General features: G+C 40.9%; 2 protein-coding genes across 3 annotated transcripts in view; one reads left to right on the plus strand and one right to left on the minus strand.

Moving 5' to 3' along the window:
* LOC143286967 (uncharacterized) overlaps window positions 1–15409 on the minus strand; it is a 93111-nt gene extending 77702 nt beyond the window's left edge. For both annotated transcript variants that reach the window (XM_076594950.1, XM_076594951.1), the window contains exons 1-3: window positions 15241–15409; window positions 10193–10279; window positions 1089–1245 (exon numbers count right to left, since the gene is read on the minus strand). In XM_076594950.1, coding sequence (XP_076451065.1) covers window positions 1089–1245; window positions 10193–10279; window positions 15241–15359 — 363 coding nt within the window. In that variant the 5' untranslated portion in view covers window positions 15360–15409. The remainder of the gene's footprint in view (window positions 1–1088; window positions 1246–10192; window positions 10280–15240) is intronic.
* Window positions 15410–15642: 233 nt separating this feature from the next.
* Window positions 15643–23943, plus strand: LOC143286562 (lysoplasmalogenase TMEM86A-like). The gene is made up of 4 exons (XM_076594177.1): window positions 15643–15743; window positions 19635–20028; window positions 21865–22055; window positions 22952–23943. The coding sequence occupies exons 1-4, from the start codon at window positions 15723–15725 to the stop codon at window positions 23666–23668; spliced, it is 1323 nt and encodes a 440-aa protein (XP_076450292.1). The 5' UTR covers window positions 15643–15722; the 3' UTR covers window positions 23669–23943.
* The last annotated feature ends 1254 nt before the right edge of the window (window positions 23944–25197 follow it).

The following is a 25197-nucleotide window of genomic DNA, read 5'->3' on the forward strand; positions in this document are numbered from 1 at the left end:
GTCTCTCTCTCCCTCTCTGTCTCTCTTCCTCTTTATCTCCCTCTCCCTGTCTCTCTCTCCCTCTCTGTCTCTCTCTCCCTCTCTCTCTCCGTCTCTGTCTCTCTTCCTCTTTATCTCCCTCTCCCTCTCTGTCTTCTCTCTCCCTCTCTGTCTCTCTTCCTCTATCCCTCTCCCTCTCTGTCTCCCTCTCTGTCTCCCTCTCTGTCTCCCTCTCCCTCTCTGTCTCCCTCTCTACCTCTGTCCCTCTTTATCTTCCTCTCCCTCTCTGTCTCTCTCTCCCTCTCTGTCTCTCTCTCCCTCTCTCTCTCCGTCTCTGTCTCTCTTCCTCTTTATCTCCCTCTCCCTCTCTGTCTCCCTCTCTACCTCTGTCCCTCTTTATCTTCCTCTCCCTCTCTGTCTCTCTCTCCCTCTCTGTCTCTCTCCCTCTCTGTCTCCCTCTCTGTATCAAACTTCTCTTACCTCTACCTCCCTCTCTCTCTGTCTCCGTCCCTCTCTCTCTCCATACCCCCTCTCCCTCCCTGCTCCAGTCAATTCACAACAACAGAAAACACACACACTCTCTCTCTCTTTCTCTCTCACAAGCATGCACCCCCCCATCCCCCACCCCCCAACACCCCTCTCCCCCAGCCCCCCCCCCCAAGCCCACACACACACACACCCTCCCTGCTGAAGTCAATTCACATGAGAGACAATAACAACAAATATAACGACAATAACAAGACCAACAACACACACACACACACACACACACACACACACACACACACACACACCTCTTTCTCTCCCTGCTCAAGTGAGTTAACAACTCCGACAACATGCACACACAGACACACACTATTTTAATGGGGGATGGGGTTGGGGAGGGAAGTTATCATCATCTTTTTCTTTTAATTTTTTTTTACATTCTAAGTAAAAAGTCATAAAAATCATTGAACAACAACAACAACAACACACACACACACACACACACACACACACACCAACACACACAACAAACACATACAAAAACGTCTAATATCACTCAAAGTGAAAAGACGTTAAATCAAAGAAAGAACACATACAACAACAAATCAATCAAACTATGCAACCTGAGCATTGACGATGGACTTGTCCGAAGCGTAGTGCAGCAGCAGCTCACAGATGGCAGTGTGCCCGTTCCAGGCGGCCAGATGGAGGGGAGTGCATCCTTTGCTGTCCACCTCCGTCACCGAGGCTTTGGCCTCGAGCAGGGACACCACCACATCTCTGCAAACGTCAGGGGATGTTTAACATGTCTTAAAATAAAATAAAAAAGTATGATTAAAAGCAAAAAAAAATTGAAAATAATATCCACCTCACTGAGATACGCCTGTGAATTAATTCACAGACCTGTCAAGATATCAGTCACTGTTCTTTAGGGCTGTTATGTTTTTGTTGCCTCACTGTGATATGCCTGTCGATGAAACTGTAGGTTAGGATGTCAGCCATCATTCTATGGGGCAATTAGATTTTCTCACCTCACTGTGATAAGCCTATGAATGAACTTGTAGGTCAGATTGTCAGTCATCGTTCTTTAGAGCTTTTAGGTATTTATTACCTCACTGTGATAAGCCTATGAATTAATTTGTAGACCTGTCAAGATATGTCATCATTCTATAGGGCTGTTATGTTTTTGTTACCTCACTGTGATGAGCCTGTGAATGAACTTGTAGGTCAGATTGTCAGTCATCGTTCTTTAGAGCTTTTAGGTTTTTATTACCCCCACTGTGATAAGCCTATCAATGAAATTGTAGGTTAGGATGTCAGTCATCATTCTAAAGGGCTGTTACGTTTTTGTTACCTCACTGTGATGAGCCTATGAATGAATTCATAGACCTGTCAAGATATGTCATTGTTCTTTAGGGCTGTTACGTTTTTGTTACCTCACTGTGATGAGCCTATGAATGAACTTATAGGTCAGATTGTCAGTCATCGTTCTTTAGAGCTTTTAGGTGTTTATAAGCCTATGAATACAACTATATGTCAGGATGTCAATTATCATTAATTAGGGCTATTAGTTTTGTCACCTCACTGTGATAAGCCTGTCAGTGAAACTGTATGTCTGGATGTCAGCTATGATTTAGGGCTGTTAGTTTTTGTTACCTCACTGTGATATCAATGAAACTGCATGTCAGGATGTCAGTTATCATTATTTATGGCTGTAAGTTTTTGTTGCCACACTGTGATATCAATGAAACTGCATGTCAGGATGTCAGTTATCATTATTTATGGCTGCAAGTTTTTGTTGCCACACTGTGATATCAATGAAACTGCATGTCAGGATGTCAGTTATCATTATTTATGGCTTAAGTTTTTGCTGCCACACTGTGATATACTGTATGTCAGGATGTCAGTTATCATTATTTATGGCTGTAAGTTTTTGTTGCCACACTGTGATCAGCCTATGAATGAAATTGTAGACCTGTCAGACTGTCAGTCATCATTCTTTATGGCTGTCAGTTTTTGTCACCTCACTGTGATAAGCCTATGAATGAAACTAAGGATTTCAGGATGTCTAGTTATCACTACTCAGAGCAGATATTTTCCTGTTACTTCACTGTGATACACCAATTAATTAATTCACAGATCAATATGTCTGTCAACATTCTTTGAAATTCTTCCTCTTTAGGGTAACACACTGAACCCCACACCCGAGCAATGCAAAGGCATCAAAATTTGTTTCATTAACACAGTTTCCCCATTCCTACATATGAAAAATCCACACGCAAAGGGAACAAATATCTATGATAGTATTTCCTGCTGTGTCTACCCGTGTCTTCTTCTTCTTCTTCATTTGTGGGCTGCAACTACCACATTCACTCGAATGTACACTAGTGGGCTTTTACGTGTATGACCGTTTTTACCCTGCTACGCATGCAGCCATACTCTGTTTTCGGGGGTGTGCATGCTGGGTATGTTCTTGTTTCCATAACCCACCAAACACTGACATGGATTACAGGATCTTTAACATGCGTATCTGATCTTCTGCTTGCATATACACACGAAGGGGGTTCAGGCACTAGCAGGTCTGCACATATGTTGACCTGGGAGATCGGGAAAATCTCCACCCTTTACCCACCAGGCGCCGTTACCAAGATTTGAACCCGGGACCCTCAGATTGAAAGTCCAATGTTTTAACCATTCGGCTATTGTGCCCGTCGTCCACACGTGTCAATTTGGTTGAAAAACAAGTCAAGTTCAGTATATTTTCTGCATTTTTCCACATCTGTATGACAGGGAAGACTATCGTGGCTGTAAACTCCCCAGGGTTAGATGGGTTAACTTGGGACTGCATTGTTTGTTCAGCTAAACAAGGTACACAATTTAGAAGTACATAAAGTGTCCTTACTGTGCTTGATATTTGTGACACACTAATCACATTTCACCAAATGTTCAGTAGTCAAGTGGAGGGGGTGGGGTTGTGTGAGAGTCTGTCTGGGCGTAAACCTGCGTCTATCTGTCTGTGTATCACTGTATGCATCACTATATGTGTGTGCATGCAATAATGTATGTGTGTACACAAATGAGCCTGTGGATGTGTCTGTTCCTGTACATGTATACATTTATACGTGATCAGACTTTTTTTTTAAGTAATATTGATCATAATAAAAATAATGATGGTGAAAAAACAGATAATGACAAACATCATCATCATCATGATTTGATAATTCATTTAGTGTCTTTCAATATAAAACATGTCCAACTGCACAATATATTGTAAAAATCAGTAAGTAAAACATGCATTTAAATACTAAAATGACAAATTACTAAGAGAGAGAGAGAGCCAGCTATATATATATATGTGTGTGTGTGTGTGTGTGTGTGTGTGTGTGTGTGTGTGTGTGTGTGTGTGTGTGTGTGTGTGTGTGTGTGTGTTAATAATAACTGATGATCCATTAAAAACACACAAAATATTTGGGGGTTTGGGTTGTTTTTTTTCACACAGCTCTGGGTGGAAACAATACAGCAACACTCACACCCACACACTTCCCCAGCAGGACAAACAAAGTCTCTCTTATTAATATTAGGTCCAGTCATGGCTTTCTTTCCCTACAAACCACCAGTACGACTATTGTGTATTATGACTCATGGTTTATTTATTTCCACTATAGTTTAATTCAGGTTTTCCTACCAGGATTACTGCCCATAGTCTTTAGTTTGTGACTGTTGTGCATTAGGTCAGTGTACCAGAAAATCAGGTCTGTTCCTTCTTCTTTCCAAGTCATTTGGTGACTTTTGAACATTCAAGCGAAAGTCCAGCAAACAATACAAGCATTTAATGCGGAATTCACCTCTCTCTCTCTCTCTCTCTCTCTCTCTCTCTCTCTCTCACACACACACACACACACACAAGCATGCACACACACTCACACACATGCATGTGCACACAAACATACACAAGCATGTGTGCACAAACACACACACACACACAAAAGTACAGTCTCTAATACAGATGTTGTCATATAAGGAAAAAATATATATAACTGCTGTACAAACACAATCTATTTTGTACTACTTCCTTAACAGAGAAGACCATACAATTTGTATGACTGCACACACACACACTACTGAAAATCCAAGGGCATCTTCAACCATGGTGTACATTTAGCAGTTACTTATTTAGTTATGAAAACCTTTTTTCTTTTCTTTATTTTTCTTTTTTTTTTTGGGGGGGGGGGGGGGCGGGAGGTGGCCTTGAACTAAAGATGAAACCTTCATCTGAACTTTAGTATAAACTTGTCATATTTAAAAGCTGATGTATTTTTATGACATTAAGAAAATATGTCCTCAGGCAAGAAAGAAAGACTGTTTTCTCCACCACTGTCTAAGAGGCAATCACATTTAACAGCTAACACATCTATAACTTATGTCCACTAATTATGTTAAGTCGAACATTCAACTTATCCCACAGGAATATAAACAATAAGAGACAGAAACTGAGAGAGAGACAGAAAGAGTGTGTGAAGGTGGGTGGGAGAGAGGGAGTGTGTGTGTGTGTGTGTGTGTGTGTGTGTTTGTGGTGGGATTGGGGCCGAGAGGGGTGTGCATATGTGTGTGTGTGTGTGTGTGTGTGTGTGTGTGTGTGTGTATGTATGTGCATGCGTGCGTGCTTGCATGCTTGCGTGGATGTGTGTGTTGTGTCTGTGTTCAAGTCTGTGTGTGATTCTTTCCATACAGTATGGTTTTTCCTTTTGAACTCTTTTGCTGCCATATATATATGCGACTTTAGTAAACTAGACAGTTCACCCCCATAGGTGACTGTAGAGTGTAGTCAATACTGAGGGTTTATGTTAAAAGAAATGTTTTTCACATTGTAACAAAGCTTGATAGCTCATTAGCTGCAGACAGCTTTCACATGTACAGGATACTAACGAACCTTTCCCCCTTGACCTAAGTCTGAAGTGAGCACGTCCACAGTCTTGTTCTGACACAAATCAAAATTGTGTTACTGAGAGTGAGAGCATCCTGTCTGAAATATTTTGCGCTGGGGGAGTGTTTTCCTCACAGACACTTGTTGGTGAGAGAGTTAAGTGCTGGTATGATAAAAAAATAAAAAAATAAAAAATTTTTTAAAAAAGCCCAGCTCCTGCTTGTTGATTACTGAGATGTGATCCATCAGCACACACCTACAGATGACTGAGCTAAATAATCTGAATGTGTGATCTTACAGCAGTGACAACAGCATTTTGAGCTGTTGTCCTTCTTACAGTGTGCTCAATATCAAAAGGGATTTTATTTTGTTCCCAAAGTAGACAGAGTATATCTTTTTGTTCAACACTGACATTTTTTTTTTTTTTTAATAAAGCCTGCTTTATCTAAAAGTTTTGAGATACAGGTTCCAATAAAGCTTTAGTTCTTTTCACAAAACTGACATCAAATTTAAGCTTTACTATGTCTGCAACAAAATTTTCGCAGATTAAACTTCTGACGACATATTTTACACAAGCAAATATTCATCCAAGGGTAATTCTCCTGCTTCTCTGTTATGTACCAAATGAGACCATATGAAAAGTGTTTACATTGTGATAGACTTAACCTGAACGACACACTGGTGCTTTTTGGACATAACAAAATGAAAACTGATGAATGTTTCTCATATATCTTATTGATAGCTAAATTCTATGTATACAAATGTAGAATCAACAAAGTAAAACCAACATTACAAATGTTCAAAAAAGACCTCAAACAGGCATATGAAGTAGACAAGTATGCCTTTAACATAACTATGGAATATAACAAGTTTGTGGGAAAATGGGCACTTTATAACTGTTTGATACAAGATTAAGCTTTTCAATGCTAACTTGGAACTTTGACATAGATAGATTTATAGATGTTATAGATTTGTCAGTACTTCATCATGGCCTGGCTTCGCTGACGAAGATCTAGGAAGGGCGTTGTCCACGTCTGATGCAGGCACGCTCATGGCTGACAAGGCCAATGCGGGAAAAGCAGAGTCGGCCGCAGCGGTTGCAAGGGAAAGTCTGGTCTGGGTTCGTGGCTGCAGCGTCGTGGTTCTTCCTCCTTCTGCGTTTGTCCTCAAGGCTGGCCCTGCGGTTGTTTTCGAAGGAGGAGACAGCTTGGTGGATGGTGCGTCGCCAGGTCTCTCGATCAGCGGCTACTGCGGACCACTGGCGATGGTCAATGTGACAGGCACCGAGAGCTTTCTTCAAGGAGTCTTTGTATCTCTTCTTGGGTGCTCCTCTGTCACGGTGGCCAGTGGACAGTTCGCCATACAGCGTGATCTTGGGCAGGCGGTGGTCCTCCATCCTGGACACGTGCCCTGCCCAACGTAGCTGGGTCTTTAGCAGCACTGCCTCGATGCTGATAGTCTTTGCCTGCTCCAGGACCTCGACATTTGTGATGTAGTCACTCCAGTGGATGCTGAGGATGGTGCGAAGGCAGCGCTGGTGGAAGCGATCAAGCAGTCGTATGTGGTGCCGGTAGGTGACCCAGGTTTCGGAGCCATACAACAGGGTGGGCAGTACAACAGCTCTGTACACGCTGATCTTTGTGTCTTTCTTCAGGTGTTTGTTGTTCCACACTCTCTTGTACAGCCTGCCGAATGCGCTGTTTGCCTTTGCAAGTCTGTTGTCGATCTCCTTGTCGATCTTGGCGTCAGACGAGATGGTGCAGCCTAGGTAGCTGAACTGGTGGACCGACTTCAGCTCTGTCTCACCGATGTTGATGTGAGGAGCGTGGAATTCTTCCTGTGGGGCAGGCTGGTGGAGAACTTCCGTCTTTTTCAGACTGACTTCTAGGCCGAAGAGCTGCGCAGCCTCTGCGAAGCAGGACGTTATACGCTGCAGGGCCGCTTCTGTATGGGCGACGAGGGCAGCATCGTCGGCAAACAGAAGCTCTCTGATGAGTTGCTCCAGTGTCTTGGTGTGGGCCTGTAGCCGCCTCAGGTTGAATAGGCTGCCATCAGTGCGGTATCTGATGAAGATACCGTCGTCGTCGCCAAGATCTTCAGTGGCCTGTTGGAGCATCATGCTGAAGAAGATCGTGAAGAGGGTCGGCGCGAGGACACAACCTTGTTTCACTCCATTTCCAATTGGGAAGGGCTCCGAAAGGTCGTTGCTGTGTCTGACCTGTCCACGCTGTTCCTCATGTAGTACTTAGAACTTAATTATATGCTTACCCTATACTTTCTAATGCACAAAACACATAAATTCTGTATCTGTAAACTTTTGTCTGAATAAAAAATGTTGAAAAAAAAGAGACCATATGGAAATGGAGAGACAAGAACATCAGTTTCAGAATAAAGTTACTACATGTACATTCTATTTTCTTCTTTTTTTTTCTTCTTTTTTTTATTATGCATGCAAGTCCATGACTCTTACTGCAGAGCTTCAGAGAAGGTTCCAAGCAGTGGAAATGAGATGCTTCAGTAGACTGCTTGGCATTTCCTACAGAGACCACTCAACAAATGAAAAAGTTGGAAAACCCATTAGGCAGCACACTGGTTGGTATGAAGGCCTCCTGACCACAGTGGGGGAAAAAAAAGGGTGTGGGAGGGGGAGATGAGACGGTATGGCAACACGACAAAAACTGATGGGCTCTCCAGGACCATCCTTCAGGGAAAAGTGCAGGGGGGGGGTGGGGGGGGGGGGGGCAGGGGGGGGATTTCAAGGAAACATGGCAGACAGCGAAAGAAGTAAGAATTGAGCAGACAACATCACTGAGACAGGACAGAGAGGATGTTTGCTGAAACTCAGGCCCCATCCCACAACAGCAAAAAATGGAGAATGTTGGTGATGTGTTAAGCAGTGCAGCACCCCCTCGATCAAACCAAGTCTCAGGACTGGTGGCAGTGACAGTGACAGCACTTTACCATTATATCAAAGCCAAACCACTGCCTGTTTGTTTAGAAAAAGCCAGTTTTGCTGAAAATGTGCATCTGTGCTATTTCCCTACTGGTAAAACTGCATTCTAAGCCTCTGTCATGTTGAGTCAAACATCCCACCATTTATCCACACCATAATGAAAAATAAAGTGAAAATCAATGCACACACACACACACACACACACACACAAAATCAACTCTCTCTCTCTCTCTCTCTCTCTCTCTCTCTCCCCCCTACTTTCCTAAGTGTTCTGTTCCCAAATCATCTGTGATGTGCTAGTTTGGGAATTATGTTTACATTATTTTGTTTGCATTGAGAGCTTGATGAGTTCACTAATTTAATGATAAAGTCTGCACATTCTGGTTCCCTGCATGCCTGTGCGCGCATGTGTGTGTGTGTGTGTGTGTGTGTGTGTGTGTGTGTGTGTGTGTGTGTGTGTGTGTGTGTCTGTCTGTCTGTTTCCCTTTCTCTTTCTCCATCTCTCTCTAAGCCTAAATCGTTATACATGTCCCTTGTTATTCTCTATCTCAGTATCTGTCTGTCTGCATGTTTGTTGCTCTCTCTCTCTCTCTCGCTCTCTCTCTCTCTGTGCTCCACCCCATCCTCCCTCCATCCTCTCCCCCACTATTCCACATGTTTTCTGCATTCCATAAATATCATGAACTGCTTGTGAATTGTTTGCATTGGGCACATTCACTTGTTACTGCGTGCGTTCATATCATTAAGTAGATTGTTGTCAAAGCCTTCTCCATGGGTTTGGTTTTTTTTTTCCACCAGACAAGTTCCTCTTCTTTTTTTTCTTTCTTTCTTTTTAAACTTTTTGCTATAAAATGATTAACATGATGAAGCTTCTGAAGTGGAAGGCTGTATGTAAGTGCCATTTTCTTCTGTTCCTTCCGTCCGCTGTCAATATTGGCTCTCCTGGTCCTCTCCCTAGGCCCCTGCTAATCTAATTGTTCATCCCCCCACACCCCCTGCCACTAGTCAATAGCATCTGGCAGTCAGCCAGTCAGCTTCACACACATGCCCATGTTGTTGGGTATGTATGTATGTAGAGAGAGAGAGAAAGAGAGAGAGAGAGTGTGTGTGTGTGTGTAGTTAAGTGTGTGTGTGCATGTTTGCATGCTTGTGTGAGTGTGTGTGTGTGTGTGTGTGTTGTGTGTGTGAGTGTGTGTGTGTGTGTGTTGTGTGTGTGTGTGTGTGTGTGTGTGTGTGTGTGTGTGTGTGTGTGTGTGTGTGTGTGTGTGTGTGTGTGTGTGTGTGTGTGCATTCTAGGTGGAGAGAGTTGTGTCTGAAGAATGGGGATGTCTGTGAATGTGTACATGTAATGTATATATATATATATATATATATATGTGTGTGTGTGTGTGTGTGTGTGTGTGTGTTATATATGTGTGTGTGTGTGTGTTTGTGTGTGTGTTGCGTTATGTGTCAATGAGTATTTGTAAATTGATAGACAGACTGGCAGACAGACAGACAGACAGATCAGATATATCATGTGTGTAGGCATGTCTGTGCGCAGTATGCAAGATTCACTGCCAACCAGTTTGACACAAGATGAGCTAGCAACAGGAACAGCCTCAGTTTTACCACTGTTTAATCAACACTGGTTTGTTGCTGTCCATCCAGTATGAAGCATCTTTAAAATTAATACAGGACTGAATATCTGTCTGAACAGAACAAAAAAATCACAGAAACTGTACACACTATTGGTCAGTCACAAGAAGGGGGGGGGGGGATAGGAGGTTGGATGACCCACAAAATAAAAGTGATAAAACTAGATTAAATAAAATCATATTAAAAAAAGTAGATATATATATCAGTTATACCTGTGGCCATTAAGTGCGGCCAGATGTACAGGCGTCTCCCCACTGGTGTCTGTACAGTTGATGTTCACTGACTTCAGGGCCAAAATACTGCACAAAAAAACATAAAAAGGTAATTGAAAATAGTGTGCTATGCTGTGCTGTTTCGTGCTTGTGGTGCAATGCTGCGCTGTTTTTCTGTTTTGTGTTGTTTCTTCTTCTTCTTCTTCTGCGTTCACTCGTATGTACACGAGTGGGCTTTTACGTGTATGACCATTTTTACCCCGCCATGTAGGCAGCCATACTCCATTTTCGGGGGTGTGCATGCTGGGTATGTTCTTGTTTCCATAACCCACCGAACGCTGACATGGATTACAGGATCTTTAACGTGCGTATTTGATCTTCTGCTTGCGTATACACATGAAGGGGGTTCAGGCACTAGCAGGTCTGCACATATGCTGACCTGGGAGATCGTAAAAATCTCCACCCTTTACCCACCAGGCACCGTCACCGTGATTCGAACCCGGGACCCTCAGATTGACAGTTCAACGCTTTAACCACTCGGCTATTGCGCCCGTCTGTGTTGTTTCAATATTGGTCCTATTCTGCACTGGACCGCATCCTACTGCAGTCCATGGCACTACATTCTGCTGAACAAGCATAAAAGTTGAAGCTCTCCTTCAAAGGTATTCTGTCTTAAATCAAGACACACATCAAGGATCATGCCATGGTATCATTGTATCAGTAGCTCAAGGAGGCGTCACTGCGTTCGGTCACATCCATATACGCTACACCACATCTGCCAAGCAGATGCCTGACCAGCAGCATAACCTAACGCACTTAGTCAGGCCTTGAGAAAAAATAAATAAATAAAATAAAATAAAATAACCAAAAAAAATTAATAATAATAAAAATTTAAAAATAAAAAAATAAAATAAATAAAATAAAATAACAAAATAATAATAATAATAAATATCTTTAAAATTAAAAATAAAAAGTAATGGTTATTGATCACTTCACTCTCGACAAATGATAAAAAAAAATATATGTGAAGACATTTAACCACCCCTAACAGTAACAGTTATTTTTTATTAAGTTTTGACATTCATCATGTGTTGATCCATCCCCCGGCATTTCCCCAAGAGTTGATTCACCCCTGACATTTATCATGTTTTGAATCACTCCTGATATTTATCAAGTATTGATCTACCCCTGACATATCAAGCATTGATCTGTTCCAGACATCAAGCGTTGATCCATGCCTATGCCATGACATTTATCAAGTGCTGATCCTCCCATGATATTTGTTATATGTGTTGATCCACCCTGGACATTTATCATGTTGATTTACCCCAGAAATTTACCAAGCAATCATTCACCCCTGACACTGATCATGTGCTGATTCACCCCTGGCATTTATCATGTTGATTCACCCCTGATATTCATTAAGCATTCATACATGCCTTACACTTGTCATGTTCATTCACCCCTGATATCTAACAAACACTCATCAATCCCTAACATTCATGTTGATTCACCCCTGATATCTAACAAACACTCATTAATCCCGAACATTCATCATGTTGATTCACCCCTGATATTCATCAAGCATTCATACATCCCTTACACTTGTCATGTTGATTCACCCCTGATATCTAACAAACACTCATTAATCCCGAACATTCATCATGTTGATTCACCCCTGATATCTAACAAACACTCATTAATCCCTAACATTCATCATGTTCATTCACCCCTGATATCTAACAAACACTCATTAATCCCGAACATTCATCATGTTCATTCACCCCTGATATTCATCATGCATTCATTCACCCCTGACATTTATCATGTGCTGATTCACCCCTGACATTTATCATGTTGATATATACCTGATATTTATCATGTTGATTTACACCTGATATTTATCATGTTGACTCATGCCTGATATTTATCAAGCATTCATTCATCCCTGACATTTATCAAGTGTACGACCCACCCCTCCCATTATCATTATCATGTTTTGATTCACCCATGACATCCATCATGTGTTGATCTATTCCAGACATCAAGCATTGATCTATTCCAGACATCAAGCGTTGATCCATGCCTATGCCATGACATTTATCAAGTGCTGATCCTCCCATGATATTTGTTATATGTGTTGATCCACCCTGGACATTTATCATGTTGATTTACCCCAGAAATTTACCAAGCAATCATTCACCCCTGACACTGATCATGTGTTGATTCACCCCTGGCATTTATCATGTTGATTCACCCCTGATATTCATCGAGCATTCATACATGCCTTACACTTGTCATGTTCATTCACCCCTGATATCTAACAAACACTCATTAATCCTTAACATTCATCATGTTCATTCACCCCTGATATCTAACAAACACTCATTAATCCCTAACATTCATCATGTTGATTCACCCCTGATATCTAACAAACACTCATTAATCCCTAACATTCATCATGTTGATTCAACCCCTGATATTCATTGAGCATTCATACATCCCTTACACTTGTCATGTTCATTCACCCCTGATATCTAACAAACACTCATTAATCCCTAACATTCATCATGTTGATTCACCCCTGATATCCAACAAACACTCATTAATCCCTAACATTCATCATGTTCATTCACCCCTGATATCTAACAAACACTCATTAATCCCTAACATTCATCATGTTCATTCACCCCTGATATTCATCATGCATTCATTCACCCCTGACATTTATCATGTGCTGATTCACCCCTGACATTTATCATGTTGATATATACCTGATATTTATCATGTTGATTTACACCTGATATTTATCATGTTGACTCATGCCTGATATTTATCAAGCATTCATTCATCCCTGACATTTATCAAGTGTACGACCCACCCCTCCTATTATGATTATCATGTTTTGATTCACCCATGACATCCATCATGTGTTAATTCACACCTGACATTTATCAAGTTTTGATCCATCCCTGAAATTTGTCAAGTATCGATCCATCCCTGACATATAATGATATATCACATATTGATCCATCCTTGACATTTATCAAGTGTTGATTCACCCCTGAAATTTTCTGAGTGTTGATCCACCTCTGACATTCATTAAGTTCTGATCTACCCATGATATTTGTCGTATGTGTTGATCCACCCCTGACATTTATCAAGTTTTTATTCACCCCTGAAATTTATCAAGCATTCATTCACCCCTGATATTTATCATGTGTTGATCCACCCTGGGTGCCAGCCTTTCAAACAAGTGAAAAACTCGATGAGACAACAAAAGTTGTCCCTGACAAAATTCTAGAGCAAATCTACTATGAAATATTTGACAGGTAAGCATTCAATTTTATTTAGGGAAATGTTTCCTGCACAACTGCAACCTGCCCTAGTTTACATTAAAATACTTGTTTCATTCCCCTGTTAAAAAAAAAAAAATATATATATATATATATATATATATATATATATAATACATTAATAATAAGCATTCTAAAAAACACAACTCACAATCACTGACTGTATATTTGTAAATCTTGAAAACAGACCATTACATAAGCTATGTGCCCATGATCTGTACGGGCACACAAACACAACTATCCTAGTCAGTTTTGTGTAAATGGGATCATAAGCAGATGCCTAATATGTGTTCAAAATATCTTTTTTTCTTTTAAATTCAGGGGATGTATGTTATACGCTGTATCACTATCAGTACTATCACCCTGTTATATGCTGGAAATCACTGTACATGAGCAGTTAAGTCATGACCTTCGGGTACAAACAATCATGCAGGAATCACTATTCCGGTCATGTATCAAGTGTCAAATTATTTGTAGCAGATAAAATATCTACGCTAAAATCAGAAACACAAGTTCAATTTCCCCCCATAACAATGGTTAATAATGTGTGCAGAGAGAAAATATTGGTAGCAATGTCCACAAAATTATTGACCCATTTGTTAAGAAAAAAATAACAACTTTACATTATCACTTGCCTTGATAGTAAACTATATGCTAACCTGAGTGTCCATGCGTGTATATATATTATCATACATATATATGAATGATGTGTCATTGGTGTGTTCTCTGCCATTTAGCAATGATCATTACTTTGTCCTATGTTCTGGATAGGTGTACAAAAACAGTCAACCTTTTTTACAGACAAATAGACAGACAAGACAAGACAGATGTGTGTGTGTGTGTGTGTGTGTGTGTGTGTGCGTGCATGTGCTTTGGAAGATTCTGCTTCATTTTCACTCAATCACTGGTTTAAAAATGGAATCTGAAAAACGCACTAGGAGTGTGTATGTGCTTCAAGAACACATTAAAACCTTCTTAAAATTGTGAAAACTACAGTTCAATAGTGAACAGTCCCATATTATTATCATTAATATGTGCATCTCTACATCAACTGTTTTGGTTACTTCCAAAGACTTATTTGTAAGTAAACAAACAAACAAACAAAATCAAAATAAAAGCATTTCAATTTTTTTCACTGGTAGAAAGTAACAGAGACTGGCTGAGAAATCACTGAAAAATGTAAACAACTATGGTGCAATGAAAAATGCATGATCTTAAATATCATGAGCAATTATGGTGCAATGAAAAATGCATGAGCTCAAATATCACGAGCAATAAAAAAGGTGCAATGAAAAATCCATGAGCTCAAACTACATTGTTTTATGAATGAAAGTGCGGGTTGTGACACATGCAGAAAATGTATAATCTGAATATGCGACTGTTCTTTCCAAAATCACATAACCAACAACAAAAAATAAGAAAGAAAAAAAGTTTATCCCGATCAATGTTAACTGTATAGAATTATATTCTCTTTTAATTTTTCTTTCTCGATCCTCTTCTGCTGACGGGTAGCTCTCAATTTAACCACTGACACAATTTCGAAGCTGTCGTTTTTCTGTCTTTTTAAAGCGAAACATTACATTGTATCCTGCAAACACACAAATGAATGAACACCATCCAACAGACAATCCATTCATGATCATGTGCATGATCAGTGGCTTTCCTGTTATCACAGATTCTAAACGTGCACACCTTCTCCAGCCACCTCCACCTCCAGGTCCAGAGCGCGGCAGTTTTCCTGACAAAATAGTTTTCACTGTCTGCAAGTTGCCGGTCCGCGCCGCTTCCAACAGTTCGTGATCCTTGCCCATTTTTACATGTTACAGATCTTGCAATCCATGAACCACTTCCGTAATTTACTCGTGCAGGTTTTCGTCTGCAAAACATCAACTTCCTGTTTCTCATTTTGTAGCGCCATCTGGGAAGAAAACTCCACTCGCCGAGACGAAAATGTTAAAGGTTCTCTAATTGGATGAATATAAAATCTTCTAACCAATCATATTAGGCCACTGAGTGGGCTGTGTCCCTGTTCACTGAGGTCAGCAAGCTCGTCCCGTGACGTTCACAGCTCCAAAAATAGGCTCCTGATGTAAACACGACCGAACGCACAGCTGTCGGGGCCAGAAGCCATACACTGAAAACTCGCTGCTGGGTCACCCTGAACATCATCAACAATGACGAAGCCATTGAATGTGGTAAGTCTTGATTTCACCTGTTTCTGTAAACAAAAGCTGTACGCATGATGCTTTTATCCAGCTGTACGTTCATTATCATTCAAGACGTCATCAACCTTCTCACCAAGGTTTGCACAGCCACGGTGCTGCCTCCAAAATTCGGTCAGAGCGGGATTTTAGCTATCTTTGAAGATTTGATTCATTAAATCACAGCGTGTTTTCTTGTTTTTCTTACAGGCATACAATCTGAAATCGTTTAACGGCCTGAGAAGAAATGTCATAAATTATTCAGTGTGTTAGGTGATTGGAAGATGCGTTCTGCCATGGCCAGCAAGCATGCGAGCCCGAATGATGGGAATCATTTATGTCTAGCGTGGGAAAGGTTACGCGAGGACGACATACAGTCATGGGAGTCAAAGAACCGTGTGGATGCTGATGCATTCAGAAACGATTACAACTCGCTGGCTTTGGAGTTTAAGGACCCTGTCGATGCTGATGCATGCAGAAACAGTTTGCGATTTGAAAGAAATTGATTCATTATTCTTCCAGTTTAGGATGATGATCCAACCGATCAGGACACATGGTCTCACAGCGTTTTACAGAAAACTGATCAATGTAATGTGTAGCACCCCAAATCAACAGTCTTTTTTTTCTTTTTTCTTTTTTTTTTAAAGTCTTCTTCTTCCTCTTCTTCTTCTTCTTCCTCTGCTTCTGCTGCTGCCTCTGCTGCAGCTTCTTGCATAAAGTCATTATTATTTTTTTATTGTCTTTTTTTATTGCATTAAGTCATCAGTCTTCTTCTTCTTCTTCTTGGGTTTAGTCATCACTGTTCATCATTTATGCAGGAGGGTGGGAGAGGTTGAGACCTAATATGGCCAGTGTGCAGTTTTTGTTGTTGTTTTTGTTTTGTTTTTGTCTCCTTTGCCTTCCTTTTTACACAGCTGACACCAGTACACAACTAACATCATTTTTAGTAAATTGTAGTCAGTTGTGATGGGCAAATGTGTGGTATGAAGTTTGTGTTTCCATTGCTCACATGCACAGGTTAGCTTTAAGTTTAACTCTGAATCTCAGAAAATGGAGTAATTGTATATTTCTGCGTCAGGCTGTGAAAACACAAAGGGAGAGCAGGCAATATCTGACTGAACATATATCCGCACATGAATTGACTTGGAATTATGGGAAAATGTTCAGTTTGCCTGCTTCTTTCTATAATTATGTGAGAGTGTTACCAAAGAAATTATTCACTGGAACTAGTGGAAGCACTTATAGACTGAGGTGTTTAGAGTATAACTGATATTTTCCACAACCAGTTTCACTGAATTAACAAAGGGCTTAATCTGTGTCAGTAAACCTTAAATCTACCTCAGATCAGTTGTTGTTGATGTTAACTTATTACCATATCGAATCACATCCAGCTTTTGGGATTTTCGAGATGCTCCCCTCTGGTTGACGGTACAGAAGTATAAGGACGAAAACCAATCGCTTTGCCAATAGCTTTTTCCTCAAAGCAGTCAATGCCCTGTCTCTCAAACAACTCCAGTATGATAAATAGAATTGTGCAACCAACAACCATCTACCTGAATTAGTGAATATCTAGTCATCAGCCCCATCCACATGTAATATGCAGCTTCTGTTCAAACGTGCGTGTGTGTGTGTGTGTGCGCGTGCAAGTGTGTGTGTGTGTGTGCAGTGCGTGCATGCGTGAGAATGCACAAGTTTTTATATTGATATGCACTTGTATGTATCCTAATTTCTACTGTATTTGTGTATGATTTTCAATTTTATGTTGGTATCTTGTTATGTACTATCCCCCACCCCCCCCCCCCCCCCAATATTCCTTGTGACCCCAGTACACTTGGTAATAAAGACATATTCTATTCTATTCTGTTCTGTTCTGTTCTATATTTCTTGCTGTTGTACAACACAGAAATATTACTTTTCAGTTTGATTCATTGGATGTTAGCTGGTCATTCTGAGAACAGATACTGGGGTCCTTTTGTTTCAGTTTATAGAATAATCAGAATGAATGTGAAATATGATCTGTGCAATGTTATAATTTGTGTCTTTTAAACAAATTTATGTAATATCAGTTATAATATTTTAAAGTGAATATGTGCAGTGCAGAATGTATGCATGTCTTACGTTTAATGTTGCTTTTCCAAGCCCTCGTGTTTAATGTTGTTGTGTCAGGTAATAGTCCAGATTTGTTTTGCTTTTGTTGTGTCAAGTAATAGTCCAGATTTGTTTTGCTTTTGTTGTGTCAAGTAATAGTCCAGATTTGTTTTGCCACACCTGTTATAATGTCATTTTATAAGAAAATAAATTTATTCTGATAATGTGATACTGATCTAATTTTAAAATCACAGAAATTAACAATTGGCTAGGGAGGTCTCCTCTGGTGGGGGATCTCACAGGTATGGTAGTTTCGTTTCATCTGATGAAAATGATAAGTTGGCAATAGAATGCACCTTTGTATGATGAACTCCCTTGGATCGGCATCATTTATAGCAATGTCATCAAAAGTGGGCAGACTATGTATCATTTTATGACATGTTTCCTTTGTAATGTTTGTCAGGTTTTGTAAAGTATTTTTCACCAGGCTTTAGAAGATAACTTTTCAAATCATTATCAGACTTGAATGAAGTTGATATGAATTATGATAAAAGCATGTGATGATATGACAAATGATATGCAGTATTATACATGGTTTTGTACAATATGAATTCTCATTGTAGTCTAGTAGAATATATAATCACCAATATACTGATCTGATACATACACACTTTAATGCATGAACACTCACATTTTCTCTCTCTCTCTCTCTCTCTCTCTCTCTCTCTCTCTGTGTGTGTCTATCTCACTCACACACGCACGCACGCACGCAGGCACAATTGTAATCATTTTAAGGTGTTAATGAATTTGCACTGGAGTGTAGACCAAAGGCAGACTAGGTCCAAAGTCCAGAGCTCTTGTCACAGGGCTGCAGTGTATGGCAGTTGGTGACAGGCTGTGTAACAATCTGTTGTCATTGTTGGGAGAATATGTCAATGTGACATTCCTTCTCTTTCCATTCATGAGACATTTTTTCCCCTCATAAGATTTTTTGTCTCATTTTTTGTAGCTTCAGATAACTATTTAAAGAATATTCAGTTTGAAGAAAACATTGCTGAAAGATGGGGGGGAAGCATGCCCATTATATACAAAGAGCCCTTTTCTACCTTGCGTTTAAATGGAAAAGAGTACTGGTTATAATATTAAGAACGTCTTTCAGCTTTTATGTTTCAGCTGAAGGGCATGCCTGTCGTCTGTCAAGAACCCTTTTCTGTTTTCTGTTTCATATGTAAAGAAACCTTTACTGCCTTTGTGTTTCAGTGAAAACTCCGAAAAACGTGCCCATTATATGTATGAAGAATCCTTTTCTGTCTTTATGTTTCAGCTCAAAAGCATGCCCATTCTATATTAAGAACCCTTCTCCACCTTGTCTTTTACTTTTTAGCTGAAAAGCATGCAAGTTATATATTAAGAACCCTTTTATACCTTGTTTTTCAGCTGAAAAGTTTGCCCCGTATATAGTAACCCCCTAAGGCCCAGATTCTGTCTTGACAGACCAGCATTAGACTTCAAAGTGTAGCAGGGAATGACTGCGATATTCGAATAGGCCTGTCAAGCCATAACTGAGGCTGCACCAGATACATCACCCAGTCAGAGCACAACTCCATTGTCTCCCCTTACTGAAGTATGTCAACTAGTACTACTACTACTACTAATAATAATAATAATGGTATTTATATAGCGCTGGATCTTGTGCAGAGACAAATCAAAGCGCTTTCGCACCAGTCATTCACACGCATGCATAACTCTAGTACTGCTACATATTAAGAACCAGTTTTTTTTTCTGATTTGTTTCAGCTGAAAAGTGTGGGCCCCAAGCTGGTTCCCTTCTTCAAAACTGTGGCCATCTACTTTGTGCTGTATGGCAGCAGTGAGAGCACCTCCCTGCTCTTCTGCATCGCCAAATGTCTGCCCATCGTCTCCCTCATCTTCTTCGTCCTCCTCCATGGGATGAGCCTCAACGAGTACTACCGCTACTCACGCCTCATTCTCATCGGCCTCATCTTTTCAGCGGTGGGCGACGCTTTCCTGGTGTGGAAGGCCAGCTACCTGAACTTTGAGTGTGGCGTGCTGATGTTTGCCATGGCCCAGGTGAACTACGCTAGAGCCTTCGGCTTTCGCCCATTCAACGTGTATGCCGGGGCGGCTTTCACGGCACTGGGCTGTGGGTTCTACTCTTTCTTGAGTCCAGGTGATGTGTCTTTCTTTGATTTTTCTTCTTTTTTTTTTTCCATTACACTTTCAGCTCATGTTGTTTTTTTGGTATTTTTGTTGGGTTTTTTTATGTTTTATTATTATGTGTGTGTGTACATGTGTGTTATGTCACATGTTTTCAGAATTGCTTTTTTTCTGATTCATGTCTCTTCTACCAGTCAATGTAACCCATTCAGTGTCAACTATATGTTATGCTCAGTGACAGCAATTTGCCAAGGGATACTTGGACAGGGTTTTTTGTGTTTGTTTGTTTTTGTTGTTGTTTTTTTTTTTGTTTTTTACAGCATGCAAACTACTGAAAGAAAATATATAAACTATACATTTCCGAAAGATAAATACACAATCCCATTTGACAATTTCACATGAATTTGATTATTTTGTAGTAGGAAAATTCCTGTATTGACACAGGCATAGACTGCCATTGCGGAGCATTTTTTTTGCACACTGGAAGGGGCAGAAATTTATGTCCTGGGGCATTCAAAAGAATAAGTTGGGAATTATTTAGCAGTATGTGTCTTACAAAATGACAAAATATAGAATCTATGACTGTGTAGCATTTTGTTGAATACACTTTGGTTTTATTGTTGTTGTTGTTGTTAAGGAAAAAACTAAAACAGGAAAAAGAAATTACTGCTTATTGGTGGATGAACAAATATTCTTTAGGAATTTGGAATATATATTATACAATCAAATGAACTGATACATATAATGCCATTGACCATAGGGATGACTACAACTAATACATTCTTCTTCTTTTTAACAATCACTTGTTAAACCGGAAAGCAACAGCCACAGCACTTGTATATGTATGTCTTTTATAACATATAAGGAATTGTCACTGATCAGTTAAAACAGCACTTGCATTATATAAGAATGGTATTTTTCAGGGACGATAGGGACAAAAAAAATACATGTTTGTCAGTTTCTGTCTCTGTTCAGTCAAATCAACACTGGAAGTAACAGAAGTTCTTCACCTTTTAGGACTGAAAAGAATGATTGAATACTTGGTCGCAATGTATCTCATTCTCTTTGTCTTTCGAAGCAGATAAAACACCTTGTCGGAATGTATCCCACATTCTTAGCTTTCAGGGTTCAAAGGGGAGATGGATTATTTGGTCCCACTGTGATCTTGAAGGAGGCACTGCAGCAGAACTTGTCAGGTGTTGGACTTCCAATCCAGTGTTCACCAGTGCTCAAGGCCCCTGGTTTCAGCATGTTGTGTCCTCAGGAAAGGCGTTTCAGTCCGATTTTCTCACTCTCCACCTAACAGCTTGATCTTGGAACAGTTTGCCAGATCACGTTATAACAATACCCTCTATCAGCTCCTTCAAAGATAGGCTAGCTACTTTCCTTTTCTCCGCATAGGCGGGTAGTAGTTTGCACAGGACAGGAATCAGACGCCTGCCGGAGTCTGCACTAGTGGGTCACTGTAAGTATGTTACTTTAACGTAATTTTAGGAAGAAAATTTCCTTTTACTGTCATTGGAAAAACCTGCCTACCTTGTACTCACCAGAATGTCAAGATAGGTAGATTGACACTATTTTGTTTTTGCTTAGATCCATACACCTGCCACACATGCTGCTATGTATATAGTCTTTCTTACATGCAGAATGATGAACAGTCTCCTTGGAAAGGGGCCTCAAACGTCGAACAAGTCTAGTGAAATGTGAATGGGCACCTGACTTCGGTTGGGGAAGGCTAAAAGGGTGGAAGAAAACTCCGTGGTCCAGACAGCCATTAAACACAATGGAACCGTTTGCCTTTTTTAAAAAAAATTCTTTTATAATGTATCTCACCATATTTGTCTTTCAGGGCTGAAAGGGATGATGGAATACCTGTGTCCCATGTACCTGATCCTGATTTGCATCATGGGATGGCGAGCCGTGGCGCGAGTGCAGTTTTTCGATGAGCTGTGGACGTGGACCAAGCTGTGCGGCTGTGCTGGAGCCATTTTCTTCATGACCTCTGACCTCTTGATTGCCATTGATACCTTCATTGTCAAGGTCAGTAAGTTTGTTGGTCATGACATCTTGATCTTGATCGCCATTGTTATCTTCATCGTCAAGGTCAGTTAGTTTGTTGGTTATGACCTCTGACCTCTTGATCGCCATTGATACCTTCATTGTCAAGGTCAGTTAGTTTGTTGTTCATGAAATCAGATCTTGATCACCATTGATACCTTCATTACCAAGGTCATATAGCTTGTTGGTCATGACCTCTGATCTCTTGATTACCATTGATACCTTCATTATCAAGGTCAGTTAGTTGTTAGTCATTGTCAGATAGTTTGTTGTTCATGGCATCATTGTCAAGGTCAGTTAGCTTGTTGGTCATGACATCAGACCTCTTGATCGCCATTGATACCTTTTATTTGTGAGCAGGTCTTGTTCTCCCACCAGCTGATTGTGATCACGTACTGATATTATTATTGTTGTTGTTATCATTATTTTATTTTGTGAGCAGGTCCCCATCTCCCACCAGCTGATCATGATCACGTACTACCAATATCATTAGTATTATTGTTATCGTTATTGATAATTGTTTTCTTTTTGCGAGCAGGTGCCCTTCTCCCACCAGCTGATCATGATCACGTACTACCAGCATCATTAGTATTATTATTATCGTTATTGATAATTGTTTTCTTTTTGCGAGCAGGTGCCCTTCTCTCATCTGCTGATCATGATCACGTACTACCAATATCATTAGTATTATTGTTATCGTTATTGATAATTGTTTTCTTTTTGCGAGCAGGTCCCCATCTCCCACCAGCTGATCATGATCACATACTACCAGTATCATTAGTATTATTATTATCGTTATTGATAAGTGTTTTCTTTTTGCAAGCAGGTGCCCTTCTCCCACCTGCTGATCATGATCATTACTTTCATTTTGCGAGCAGGTGCCCTTCTCCCACCAGCTGATCATGGTCACGTACTATGCGGCCCAGCTGGGCATCTCCCTGTCGGTGGTGGACAGCCAGGTGGAGGAGGTCATCCGCATCCAGACCCAGGGCCAGAGCCCGGACGTCATCGACAACGTCAAGGGCCACCTGGAGCACCTTTCCAGCCAGCTCAACAAGGAGAACGTGCGCAGCCAGCTAGAGAGCCTCTCCAACCGCGTGGACACGGTCAAGGAGAACCTCTCGCACCGGGTGGACACGGTCAAGGAGAACCTCTCGCACCGGGTGGACACGGTCAAGGAGAAGGTGGATTCGGTCAAGGAGAACCTCTCCAACCGCGTGGACACGGTCAAGGAGAACCTCTCGCAGCGCGTGGACACGGTCAAGGAGAAGGTGGACTCGGTCAAGGAGAACCTCTCGCAGCGGGTGGACTACGTCAAGGAGAACCTCTCCCACGGGGTGGGCTGCGTCAGGGAGAACCTGACCACCCAGGTGGGGCACCTGTCGCACCGTGTCGACTGCGTCAAGGAGAACCTCTCGCAGCGCGTCGACTCGGTCAAGGAGAAGGTGGACTCGGTCAAGGAGAACCTCTCGCAGCGCGTCGACTCGGTCAAGGAGAACCTCTCGCAGGGCGTGGACAATGTCAGGGGTCAGCTGGAGAACATCTCGGGCCAAATAACCAATCACTTTGCTGCTGGGCCCCCTAAGCAGGATTGAAGTGAAGAAGGACGATCGTTTTTGGTTGTTTTTTTCCTTTGTTGTGGGAATATTTGTTCACTTGTCAGTGAGATTTGGGTGTCAAGAGAAGCAGCGCAGTACGAAAAAAAAGAAGAAAAATCTCCCTCTTTTTTTTGTTTTTTTTGTGGTTTTTTTTTTTTTTTTTGGTCAGTTTTCACACTCACTCCTTAAGCGCTGATCCTGCTCTTTTTACTTGTCCTTGTTGTCTGCACAGATTATGAACAGTGAAAATGTGTGTTCGTAGTTTTGTTGACTTTTTTTTTTTCCTTTTTTTTTTCTTCTTTTTTTTTTTTATATAAATAGTGTACAGAAAAATAGAGTGAAGGTGAACAAAAAACTAAAGTTTATAAAAATAACTTTTTGATGGTAGATGAATCCTCTTTGTTTAGTGAGATACGATGTTTCGAACCATAGGCCCATTGTCAAGTGAGGAAAAGAGGACAGTGTGGATAGGAAAGCCTAAGTGAGAAATGGTGATGACATCTCACTACTTTCTGTTTTGATGAACCATGCACACTAAACACTTGGTGATCACCATTCAGTGCAATACATACTCACACACACACACATACTCACACACACACACACACCAAAAAAGAAAAAAAATATATATATATGTATATGCATACACACATATATACACACATTCATATATATATATATTTATATACATATATATATATATTTTAAAAAGAGGGATAGGAGGTTAAAGAAAGAATAAGGACAGAGAGATCAAGGCAGAAAGGCCCAGGTGCTAGACGTCAGTGACTCTGACGTTCAATCCATTCGGCTGTGCGGTCCCCAAGCGGTCAATGACGCGGCTCTCCATGTACTTTCTGTACGTGCTGTCACTGGGGTTCTGCCACACAGCTGAAATTCTTGCATGGGTGAAGCTGTGGTATGGGCCAGCAAAATGATGGCCGACAGCTACAGGGTTGTTGTAGCCTAGCTTCGTCGACCTCAGGTGTTTGGAGAAGCGCTCGCCTAATGAACGGTAGGTCTTCCCCACATACAGTTTGGAGCAGAGGGTGCAGGACAAAATGTACACAATGTCAGTAGACTGGCAGTTGAGATGAGATTTCACAGTGAAAGTACCAGAGGGTCCACCAACTGAAACTGAGGTGTCTGTCAAGGGACAGGGCTTGCACTTTCGATCCCCGCAGGGTCTGCACCCTGGTGAGGTTGAATGGCTGGTAAGATGTCTTAGTTTGGACTTCACGAGCATGTCACGCAGGTTCTTGTCTCTCAGAAAGGCAAATTAGCGGTGGCTTGGAAAAGACTTCTCTGAGGTGGAGTCGGGGGGGGGGGGGGGGGGGGTGATAGAAGGCAAGGCATAGGGTTCTTTTTTTCTTTTTTTTACTCGATGATTTACCATTTGGGGATGATAAAAACTTGTCATGTTTTATGCTGTCAAAACCAAACTAAAACTGTACAGGAAAATGGAGTGGTGGGGTGGTGGTGGTTTTGTTTTGTTTTTTGTTTGTTTCAGGGGGGTTTTTGGTGGTGGT

Source organism: Babylonia areolata, chromosome 10 (genome assembly GCF_041734735.1).
Source record: "Babylonia areolata isolate BAREFJ2019XMU chromosome 10, ASM4173473v1, whole genome shotgun sequence".
NCBI classification, from domain to species: domain Eukaryota; kingdom Metazoa; phylum Mollusca; class Gastropoda; order Neogastropoda; family Buccinidae; genus Babylonia; species Babylonia areolata.

Coding starts and splice junctions, on each gene's coding strand:
- LOC143286562 (XM_076594177.1), top strand. CDS start 15,723: ATGACGAAGCCATTGAATGTG. Junction 15,744..19,634: donor TGACGAAGCCATTGAATGTG/GTAAGTCTTGAT, acceptor GATTTGTTTCAG/CTGAAAAGTGTGGGCCCCAA. Junction 22,056..22,951: donor TTGATACCTTCATTGTCAAG/GTCAGTAAGTTT, acceptor TTTTGCGAGCAG/GTGCCCTTCTCCCACCAGCT.